Source organism: Natrix helvetica (assembly GCF_964273705.1).
Source record: "Natrix helvetica genome assembly, chromosome: 7".
NCBI lineage: Eukaryota > Metazoa > Chordata > Lepidosauria > Squamata > Natricidae > Natrix > Natrix helvetica.
This window is the reverse complement of record NC_138558.1, coordinates 73355609-73367009: the sequence shown is the minus strand read 5'-3', so window position 1 is coordinate 73367009 and position 11401 is coordinate 73355609. Positions and strand designations below refer to the sequence as shown.

The 11401-nt window shown below is 41.5% G+C and overlaps 1 protein-coding gene across 3 annotated transcripts; it reads left to right on the top strand.

Annotated features, from left to right (window-relative positions):
- The first annotated feature begins 24 nt into the window (after positions 1–24).
- RPL9 (ribosomal protein L9) lies at positions 25–11324 on the top strand. Of its 3 annotated transcripts, none has more exons than XM_081959043.1 (8): positions 25–124; positions 1951–2003; positions 2133–2248; positions 5921–6016; positions 6164–6296; positions 7650–7730; positions 8035–8148; positions 11217–11324. In XM_081959043.1, the coding sequence occupies exons 2-7, from the start codon at positions 1958–1960 to the stop codon at positions 8139–8141; spliced, it is 579 nt and encodes a 192-aa protein (XP_081815169.1). In that variant the 5' UTR covers positions 25–124; positions 1951–1957; the 3' UTR covers positions 8142–8148; positions 11217–11324. The 3 variants fall into 3 exon arrangements, with proteins under 3 accessions (XP_081815169.1, XP_081815170.1, XP_081815171.1); XM_081959044.1 differs by having other exon boundaries at positions 8035–8155; positions 11226–11324; XM_081959045.1 differs by lacking the exon at positions 25–124 and adding an exon at positions 128–191.
- Positions 11325–11401: the final 77 nt, after the last annotated feature.

Sequence of the window (11401 nt, the reverse complement as noted above, 5' to 3'; positions counted from 1 at the left end):
CGCCTGCTGGCAGGCCTTTGACAACACCTTCTCCGGGCGCCGTCGTCATCAGGACGCGACACGCCGTTTAAAAGCGTGATGACGCAAGACGCATTTCCTTTCCTCTTTCCTGTCAACGCGAAAGGTGAGTCGCGCCGGTTTTTCTTTTCCCCCTCGGAGCGAAGGCAGGAGAATCCGCCTCCATCCGCCAAGTAGGTCCCGCCGGGTTTCTTCTAACGCTCCGGGCCAGGCCCGAACGGCATCCCCGCTAGGAGTGAGGGTACTCCTCGGGTTGCGGTCCGCGCGGTTTCGGAGAGGGACCCCCAGAAATAATCCCCTCCCCAATACTCGCACCGGTGGCCTGGAGAAGGGAGGCGCGCGCCTGTTGTTCATCTGCGCTTGCGCGACCATCCTAAGTGACTTTAATGGGCACGTTCTCTGATTTAGAGGAAGGAGAGTCCCAAGTTGTTGTGTGAACTAGCCTGTTTATAACTCCTTCGCTCTGGTGTTGCTTTCACGTAGGCTAAATACTAGGGACGGCGTTGGTGTATCTCAGGAGTGTCCAATCATGGCAACTTTTAAGGCTTGTGGACTTCAATTCCCAGAATTGCAGTAGAAATCCTCAAGAGCTATGAATGGCCACATTGATACAGATTAACAGAGTTGGAAGGGACCTTGTAGGTCATCTAGTCCAACCCCCTGCCCAATCAGGATACCCTACACCATTATACTGACAGAGGGCAATGCAGTCTCTTCTTGAAAGCTTCCAGTGATGAAGTTCCCACAATTTCCGAAGGGAACTTCTGTTCCATGGGTTGATTGGTCTCACTGTCAGAAAATTTTCTCCTTATTTCCAGGAAAATAGCTTGACCCCCTCCTCTCTGTTGAAATGGTTATGTTATTTTATTGAGCCATAAGATCCAAAAGTTTTTCACCACTCTCCTCTGCCTTTAATCACAATTAATTGTTTCATCTGATCAAATAATTTTATGGTAGTTACAGTCCAAAATTTAAAGAATTTCAACGTGTGCATATTGTATGTTTGTTAGAACTTCAATGTGCATATTGTATGTCCATTATTAGGACAGCTTCAACACTGCAATGTGCTTTACAGGGATATGTGACAGCCAGCTTTATTAAAATCATAGAAGCATGTGTTTTTCCTATTTATTATTTATTATTTATTATTAGCGTTTATATACCGCCCCCTCTCCCGAAAGGGACTCGTAATTCCATATTACTATTTTTCCTTTTCCTAAGAGGGAGATCTAGGAAAACAAAGGATTTAAACAGTGGTGGAGCTTAACATTTGGAAAAAAATCACCTTTGGAAAAAAATGGTCAAGAAAAGTGTAGGTGGTAGGACAATTTTATAAAAACAGTGCTGAAATAAAAGATATTAAACATCCTTGGTGCAACTGGGCTTTCAAATTTGTTTTTCATAGAATAGAATTCCCTATGCTACTAGGCTCGAAATTCTCGGTTTGGATAATCTGGAACCACATCGCTTGCGGTCAGATTTCGGTATTGCGTATAAAATTTTACGGAGTAATGTTTTAACTGGAAATGACTTTTTTCTTCTTTAATCGCAATAATACGCACGCAAACAACCTCTTTAAACTCAATGTAAATCGTTCTAAACTTGACTGAAAAAAATACAATTTTTGTAATAGAGGTGTCAAAATCTGGAATGCTCTTCTACCTGATCCAGTTGGGTCAGCTGAACATTTTCACTATGGAAGTCACAAATTGACTTCCATAGACCTCACTTCATACTTAAGAGGTCTGTAGAGGGGCCGTGCATAAGTGCGCTAACATCCCTATTGTCTCTCTCATTGTATTTTTATATTATTCCTGTTTTTGTTTCTCTCTGACAAATTACAATAAATAAATGCATGCTGTTGAAATTTTGCTTTTAAAAAAGAGATTCTCTTGCTTAACTTTCCATTTTGTCTTCTTTTTTTTTTACTAGATTAAAAATGAAGACCATTCTCAGTAACCAAACAGTTGACATTCCTGAGAAAGGTAAGGATGTAACTCTCCTAAAACTCTTTTCTTACAAAAATTAATAATAAATAAGCATCTGACTTACTGTTTGGATATTTATGTTGCCTGAATATTTTACTGAAGCTATTTTTCTTTCTTTCTTTCCAGTCGACATTACCCTGAAGGGGCGGACAGTTACTGTCAAAGGCCCCAGAGGAACGTTGAAAAGAGATTTCAACCACATCAATGTGGAACTCTCCCTTTTGGGGAAAAAACGCAAGAAGGTGAGACTGTCTCGGCGTTGTATCAGGTTTCCAGATTTCCGATCATGCTCTTATAATTAATTCGCAATTTATTGCGGTTGTGTGGCTAGAATATGAGATTTGGAGATGTTGACTTGAAAGGTAGTGAGAAAATATGTCTGATTCAACACAACCTGCTAAAAGTTGCAATGTTTACAAACCCCGTGAATCATTGCGGTGGTGTCACAAATTCTGAAGGCCTGCGATAGCTTTCATTGCATCAAATGCCAGCTGTTTCCATGCTTGCTACTTATTTTATATGTATTTCGTTTTGTGCAACGCTTCTGAGTTTTTCATAGACCATGTTCCTGTCTTGAGTGCAAAAATATTTGTACAGGTAGTCCTCAAACTACAATCACAGTTGAGCCCAAAATTTCTGTGGCTAAGGGGAGATGTTCGTTAAGTGAGCTTTGTCCCATTTTACAACTTTTCTTCACTCAGTTGTTAAGTGAAGCACGGCGGTTGTTAGGTTAGTAATAAGGTTGTTAAATGAATCTGACTTCGCTTGTCAGAAGGTCGCAAAAAGTGATAACATGTCCCTGGGACACACAACTGTCATACATATATGCCAGTTGCCACGTGTACCAATTTTTATTACATAAAAAACAGGGATACTAGTTGTAAGTGTGAAAAATGGTCATAAGTCTTTGCTGTTTGATCACTAAATAAACTTGTCACTTGAGAACTACCTGTATTATACACCTATTCTACTAAGGTTTCTGAAACTATTATTTATTTATTTATTTATTTATTTATTATTAGCGTTTATATACCGCCCCCTCTCCCGAAAGGGACTCGGGGCGGTGTACAGTCCGTATCAAAATACAACAAATTAAAACATAGTAAAAACTACATTATTGGCTGCCATCCTTCATGCTGTGTATTTAACCCCTCGTAGTTCAAATATAAGTTTAGAGTTACAGGATTGAACACAAAAACCTGAAGTAGAAAAAGCTCCAAACACAATTTAGTGAAACCTGACATGCTCAGTGGACTTTTAGTGCATATGGAAATGGTATATCAATTAATCCATTTTAGTGTATGATGGGTGATTTCTGAACATCCCTTCCCCCGCGTCCCTGTCATATTGACAGGACAGGACAGAATAATGGAATGAGGAATAGGATAGAATAGAGAATAGAATGGAATAGAATCTGTTGTTGTTAGTTGCAAAGTTGTGCCTGACCCATCAAGACCTCATTGACAACTTTCCTCCAGGCCTTCCTGTCTTCTACCATCCTCTGGGGTCCAGTTAAGCTCAAGAATGGAATCTACATATATATATTTTAAAAAGGGGGTAGTGGAGTTCCAGCATAACTCTGGAACACCTCGAGCAATTTCCAACAAACCTGGTACACAGATGTCTTACACTCTGCAAACAAATACCGTGGGGGTAAGACACCCCTCAGAGGGGGAGGGGGTTGTTCTGTTATGATACAGCATATTGTGCCTTCAAATGGATTCTACTGTACAATGGTAGTGGTTTCACAGTACTCCACAAGGGGGTTTCTGGTAAGGGGGAAAATCCAACATTAGAAATTACTTTTGGTCCGGACAGTTTCCCCCTTTAAATAAATACCCGGGCAACGCCAGGTTATCTCTTAGTAAAGAATAGAATTGAATGAAGAATAGAATAGAATGTAGAATAGAACAGAACAAAGAATAGAATAGAAAAGAAAGGAAAAAATAAACAGTTGAAAGGGACCTTGGAGGTGTGTGAAATGAGTGTGTAAAGGTGGCATTGGCATATCGTTGGGAGCAATTGCTATGGTTGCAGTGGCTTGACAAGTCAGTCTGGTGTTGGAAATTGCTGCCGTCCAACAGTTGGTTGGATTGATCGACACATTGCACATCTGTTTCTGAGCTGCACTGCAGTACACTTGTTCTCGTGGGCAGTTTGGAGAAAGTTGTGTTGTATTTTGGGAAGCGAAGCCTTCGGTTTACTGAAATGGTCGCGTTTTGCATAGTTGGGGCATGAAAGACATGTTGTGGCCTCCCAGCAAAGTTGGCAGCAGATTTGGACAGTGAGGAGGTTGGGGAGGAACGTGGGCCGGCCCTGGCGTCTGGGGAAGGCTCTGAGGAGGGCTCTGTGTCGGAGGCAGAGAGGGGGCCAGGGCCGTCTGACAGTTATCAGCTGCCTTCAGAGTCAGACATCAGTGAGGCAGATGAAAAGCTGGAGCCTGTTCCCAGTGTGCGCATGCGCAGAGCTGCCAGACGAAGGGAACAGCTAAAGAACAGGGGTCAACTTGGGAGTATGGCCACAAGTGGGCGATGAATGGCCCCTCCCAGAGGGAATAAAAGAGGAGCGAAAGGGGAGGGGAGTTTGCAGGAGACCATTCGTTCGCTTCATTGGTCTGTGACTCTCTGAGACTCCTTGCCAAGTTTTGAAGATATCGGCCTGGCAGCTCTCCAAGCCAGATAAGGTCTGTGACCGTAAATCCTCCCTTCAAAGAAGGATGCTGGATGTGAATGAGCAGAATTCATAGTAAATTAATAAAATGGGTTTTTTGTTAGAACAAGGAGTTGTTTCATGCTCTAGGGAAGCCTCGGTCAGAACAAGATGGTCCTCAACTGTCCTTTAGTGAACAAGCATGCATTCAGGGGTATGGATCAAACTGGCTCTCAATGCAGGAATGTACTGCTCTGGCTTGCTGAAAATATGGATTGTAGGGAACCACTCTGGCCTAGGCCAGAGGTCTCCAGCCGCCACCCCCACCCCCCCGTTCCATGGATGCCAGCAACAAGGCAGCGCAAACAAGCGAAGCCCCACCCATGGGGTGCAGGCAGCACACGAAATAACACCGGTCTCTGATGCCCAAAGGCTGGGGGCTGCTGGCCTAGACCACCAAATCAGAATTTGGTCAGTTGCAGCTTCACTGAGTTCAGTCAACGACAAAAGTTTACATTTTAGGAGGTCTCTGTCAATTCCCTTTTGTTTCCGCACTGTTTTATCTTTCATCGTAAGTTGAGGGTAGAGTCTACCCCTGATTTTTCTTTTAAGTAGCGGAAAGAACCTTTGGAAACTATTTCATTGAAATTGGAATTAAAATGCATTATACAATCCTAAAGCGGGACGTGGTAGTTCAGTGGCTAAGGCGCTGAGCTTATCGATCAGAAAGGTCGGCGGTTCGAATCACGAGCACCGCGTAACGGAGTGAGCTCCCGTTACTTGTCCCAGCTTCTGCCAACTTAGCAGTTCGAAAACATGTAAAAAATGGAAGTAGAAAAATAGGAACCTCCTTTGGTGGGAAGGGAACAGCGTTCCATGCGCCTTTGGCATTGAGCCATATGACCACAGAGACGTTTTTGGACAGTGCAGGCTGGAGAATTGTGGGAGTTGAAGTCCAGAAGTCTTAAAGTTGCCAAATTTGGGAACCCCTGCATTATACAATTAGGTACCCTTGACTCATGTTTGATTCTTTGTGTGTGCTGTCATCTGCAAGCTAATTATAATTACAGCTTAGAGTATAGCCTTATATCTTGGCCTAACGAGCCTTATATCTTGGCTCGTTAGAAATATCAATAATTGCAGGCACAGAAAATTGTCAATTTAACGAAATGTTCCAGAATTGTAAATTTTTTCGGGGGGGGGGGGATGACTGTCCTTACGTATTGGAATTGCGATTAATTTTACTTTTTCTTTAAACCTTTTAGCTGCGTGTTGACAAGTGGTGGGGTAACAGAAAGGAGTTGGCAACCGTTCGCACAATTTGCAGTCATGTGCAAAACATGATCAAGGGCGTGACATTGGTAAGTTTCGTAAAACTGAGCTTAAAACGCAAAACGTGACAATGCAGGCAGGGTAAGGTCGCCTTGGCAGCTGCTCATTTTGGATAAGCTAGTGCAACTCTTCAGAACGACGTTTTCGTTGCTTTGATCGACTTGCCTAATTTTCAGGGCTTTCGTTATAAGATGAGGTCTGTGTACGCCCACTTCCCCATCAACGTCGTTATTCAAGAAAGTGGCTCTCTGGTCGAGATCCGCAACTTCCTTGGGGAGAAATATATCCGGCGAGTACGCATGAGGCAAGGTAAGGTGCCTGAGTTGAAATGGGAAAAGAGAGAGAATTCCAATACTCTGTGCCTGAGATCAGTGGGTTTTTTTAACGGGATGGACTGGGGAATTCTGGGAGTTAAAGTCCACACATCTTAAGAGTTGCCAAGTTTGAAAATGACTGCTTGAGATGAATCTTGGAATAGAATCTTGAAAAGTTGATAGATACTGATTTCATTAGTTTAGTTTATTTTTTAAAATCTTTTTGTTTATGCAAACTTCATATCTTTGCAACACATTTACATATCTGTTGCGATTCTTTTATCTGTACATAAAGGTCTTGTATAGCTATAACTTTAAGTTATATTATTTATATATTCTTTCATACACCTTTTTCTTCACTCTATATATAACATTCTATATATTCTATATATAACGACCTTTATTACATTTGAATCGCTTTGCATCCATTTCCTATTATTTATTTGCTACAGTCTATTTTGTATTTCTATCTTTTAATCATTTTCCGATTTTGTAGTTGTTTTTAATTTGTTGATCTTTCTTCCTTTCTTTAGTTTAGTTTACTTTATTGTCATTGCACCTTGTACAACAAAATTAAATACGATTGTCAGTGTACAATGACAGTTGTGGTTGTTAAGGAATCCTGTGCAGTCATTAAACACACCGTCAGGTGGGTGGAAGTTGGCAGTGAAGATCCCAAGGGGTGATGATGTGACCGTGGGAAGCTGTAACCATTGGAACTTTGTGCCAGTTGCCAAGTGCCCCAATCGTGATCCTGTGACTGGGGGGGACACTGTGACAGCCACAACTTCAAGGAGCGGCCATAAGTCTTCTTGTTGAGCACTGTTGTAACTTCAAATGGCTGCTGAACAAGAAGTCACTAAGTAAGGACTAAGTATAGTCAAAAGCCCTTCTCTGTCTTTCATGGTTGACAAAGCATGATGATATGCTTGACGACAACAGTCGGACCAACCCCTTGGTGGGTTTTACAAACAGATTTATTGTATGCCAGCCACAGACACACACACACACACCACCACCACCACCACAGAATTTTCAAGGTGGTACTTGTGTATTTTATATATAAAACAGAGAAGTTCATTTTGAATTTTTGAATACAGAAAGACACAGCGACCTTGTTGTGTCCTTGTTGTGATGCATACTTGCTGTAGGTATTTTTGTAATGCTTATTCTGGGTTTCCTAGGGAATTTCCTTAAGGGAAACAAATTCTTACCTTTGAAAAGCAAAGTACAGCGAGTGCATTAATAATATATTTTTTCTTAAGTTACAAATCGGTTCCTTTGAATACATTTTCATTTCTTTTTTAGTGATAATCTTTTCTCAAGTATTCTTTTTTTCCTACTTTAGGCGTTAATTGTGCAGTGTCTCAAGCTCAGAAGGATGAACTGATCCTTGAAGGAAATGACATTGAATTGGTATCTAACTCGGGTAGGCCTTTATATTACGTTTTGCCCCATTGCTAAGTTTGTATTATGTCTTGCAAAGCATTTGGAAACTGTTTGTTTAAATAAACTGAAGATCAGGGAAATTCTTTCTTGTATTGTTATTCTTAACAGGTTTTGCTAATATTCCCATTTTTTTTCCTACTGTTACCTTGCTACAAATGGTTTCATTTGGCTTTGCCATCTAATTTGATTTTATTGTAGCCCTAGCTTTTGTTAAATCAGTTGTTAAATCTGGAGGGTGTAATTGTCATTCCAAACTAAATAGAGCCATCTTTTTTTTTTTATAGCTGCCTTGATCCAGCAAGCCACAACTGTCAAGAATAAAGATATCAGAAAATTCTTGGATGGTATCTATGTCTCCGAGAAGGGAACAGTACAACAAACTGATGAATAAAACCCCGGTAAGAAGTTAGTGACATTCTTTTTTTCGCATAAATCCATGTGCGGTACATGAAATGCAAATAAATAAAATCTCCTGGATTAAGTTTTGACAGAGCAGGGACAGTTGAACCAGCATAGTGGCATAATTCAGTGAATTTTTATTTTAATTTGGTCTCAGGCACTCACCTCTGAAATGCTAAATGTCACTGGGCTAATTCCAAGAATATTTTTAGCAAGTAGAGTTAGCTGTTTGTTGTAGCTTCCATTATAGTGGATGTATGATGGATGACTGATTAATAGTTTGGGATGGGAGAAAGTGATAAGTTTTTCCGGTGTGGTGTATAATAGACACCTTGCTAATCAAGTGATTTACACGCATTTCTGTAAGTTGCCATTTGGGAAATAGTCATATACTGTATATCCTGTGTGTGTTGCTCGTAAAATTGCACAGGTAGCTGGGGAGGCATTAGCATTTTCTTCTTCATCCCACTGAAACGTGAATAATTGAGAAAGATTATTTCTCATGTTAGCTTACTTGAGAGTTTAGACAACGAGGAGGGCATCACTGAGTCCATTTCAATTTGACTTGCTGGTTATGATTTGAGGAGGTATAGTCCCAATGCTAAGAATAGTTAATCCACTGCCTGGATACGGATAGGCTTTAGATAGATATAATTTGATTCAGAATAACAGAGTTGGGACTTTGAAGGTCTTCTAGTCCAACCCTCTGCTCGAGAAAGAGACCCTATACCATTCCGGATAAATGGCTGCCCAGTCTCTTCTTAAAAGCCTCCAGTGTTGGAGCCCCCACAACTTCTGGGGGCAATTGATTAATTATTCTCACTGCCTGGAATTTTATCTTTAGTTCTAGGCTCCCTCTCTCCTTCATGAGTTTCCATCTATTGCTTCTTTTTCTGCCTTCAGGTGCTTTGGAAAATAGGTTGACCCCCTCCTCTTCTTTGGGGCAGACCCTGAGAAATCGGAACACTCCTATTGTATCACCTCATGTCCTTCTTTTCACTAGACTAGCCAAACCCAATTCTTGCAATAGTTCTTCGTATCAAGGGTGAAGATGAAGCTTTATTGAATTGAATTCAATTCATGATGACCATAGAAACATACCTTAATCATTTTCTTGCCAATGTTTTTCTTGCGATTGCACTTCCAGGCCGTTTTTCAACTTTTCACTCTTGCCTATCGCATCTAGATGATTTTTTTCCCCCTATCCCAACCACTGGCTATGTTCAGTTCTAATTAGCTTTTTGAGATTTGCCAAAGTTATAATGCGATTAATGTGTATCGTACTGTTTAAGGTGAGGCTCCTGAGATTATTGTTCAGCATTTGTGGTGATGAAATGGATAAGTTCACCTGCCCTTTTTTGCTTTTAAAATACCGTATTTTTCGCCCTATAAGACGCACTTTTTTACTCCCAAAAAGAGGGTGAAAATCTGGGTGCGTCTTATAGGCCGAATGTAGCCACCTGGGCAGTGGTGGGTTTCTGCTGGTTGGTCAATGAACCTGGAAGCCCCGCCCCTGTCACTCACTCGCAAGTCCATGGCGTTTTTTTGCAGGGGGGGGGGGGGGTCGTCCTTCTTTTTAAGCAGGCAGCTATCAGAAGAAGGCAGAGCGGCTTGTGCAGCCGAAGATCGATCGCCTGCTTAAAGATCGCCTGCTTAAAAAGAAGCAGGTGATCTTTAAGCAGGCGATCTTTAAGGGAGAGATTCTCTCTCTTCCTCCCCCCCCCCCGTTTCTCTCCCCCCTTTCCTTCCTCCTCCTTTTCCTCTGCACGGTTCCCCCCAGTTTTTCAGCTGAGCCATTGGGGGACAGAGGGAGAGAGAGACGGATTGAAGGGTGCAAAGAGATGGGGGCCTCCCATTTTGAGAAGCCTCCCTTAGCAAAAGATCTCTGAGAGGAGGAAAGCAAGGATTCCCCACCCCACTCAGTGCTGTTTTCAATGGGAGGCTTTCCCCCCTCTCAGCTCTTTCACTTCCCAAAAGATCTCTGAGAGGGGGAAAGGGAGGATTCCCCACCCCACTCTGGCTCCCCCTCGCGTTCCTCATCTTCCCGGATGGGCTGGTAAGGGGACAGAAAAGGTTGTTCTCCAGTTGGGAGAGAGGGACAGACAGACAGAGACACAGAGAGAGAGAGACACATACACACACACACACAGATAGAGAGTGAGTGATTGAGTGAGTGACAGACAGACAGACAGACACACACACGTACACACAGAGTGACAGACAGAGAGGAAGGGAGGAGAGAGAAACACAGAGAGAGGGAGGGAGGGAGAGTGAGAGACAGACACACACACACATACAGAGTGACAGATGGAGGAGGGAGGAGAGAGAGAGACAGAGACAGACAGACAGACACACAGAAAGAATGACAGAGAGAGACAGAGAGGGGGGAGGGAGAGAGAGACAAAGAGCTACACACAGAGAGAGAGACAGACAGACACACAGAGAAACAGAAAGAGAGAGAAAGAGAAAGAAAGGTAGAAAAAATGAAAAAAGAAAAGAAAGAAAAAGAAAGTGGGAGAGAGAGATGAAAGAAACAAACAAAGAAAGAAAACTTATGACCACATTTGAGCCCAAAATTGAGTGGCAATTGAGCCCAAAAATCTTTTTTTTCTAGATTTTCCTCCTTTAAAATTGGGTGCGTCTTATATTCCGGAGCGTCTTATAGGGCGAAAAATACGGTACTTTCTAAAATCTTTTAGAAACACAAGTATTTTAAGAAATCTAAAGCATCCAATAATCCCATCTGTCAGTTTGTCTGCTGATGTGTATTCACTTCACAGACTGAAACTATCAGGTGATTTTTTTTTTCCCATTGATTTGCCTTTATTTAACAAAACAGAAAAAATTAACTTATTTAACAATGAGGAAAAAGAACAAAAGGGAAAAAATGCAATAAAACAAACATATACGTAAGAATTTTTCATATATGTAAATACATCTATAAAATATTACACCACAGTACTCTTTATCACATTAGTTTGAATATGTTTGTCAGAGAAAGGAAGTAAATTTATTTTCTTAGTGTTCTATCTGCTTCAACAATAAAACTTTTTTTTAATGGTTTTAGGTCCTGAAGTGGCAATCTGGGAACATGACACCACTTGCAGTTGGAAGTTTTCTATTTGAACTGAAGAGTCTCAGGTTGTTTTGAGAAAATAAAACCATAATCTTTCAATATCCTGTATTTTGTGATTGAGCAGGGAATAGCTATAACTCCCTGTTAATTTTGAAAATGGAGTGCTCAGTTGCCCA

What these genes read in the sequence shown, in the direction of transcription:
- RPL9 (XM_081959043.1), top strand. Translation starts at nt 1,958, where the DNA reads ATGAAGACCATTCTCAGTAACCAAACAGTTGACATTCCTGAGAAAG. An exon ending in AGTTGACATTCCTGAGAAAG is followed by an intron (nt 2,004 to 2,132) that starts GTAAGGATGTAA and finishes CTTTCTTTCCAG; the next exon opens with TCGACATTACCCTGAAGGGG. An exon ending in TGAATTGGTATCTAACTCGG is followed by an intron (nt 7,731 to 8,034) that starts GTAGGCCTTTAT and finishes TTTTTTTTATAG; the next exon opens with CTGCCTTGATCCAGCAAGCC.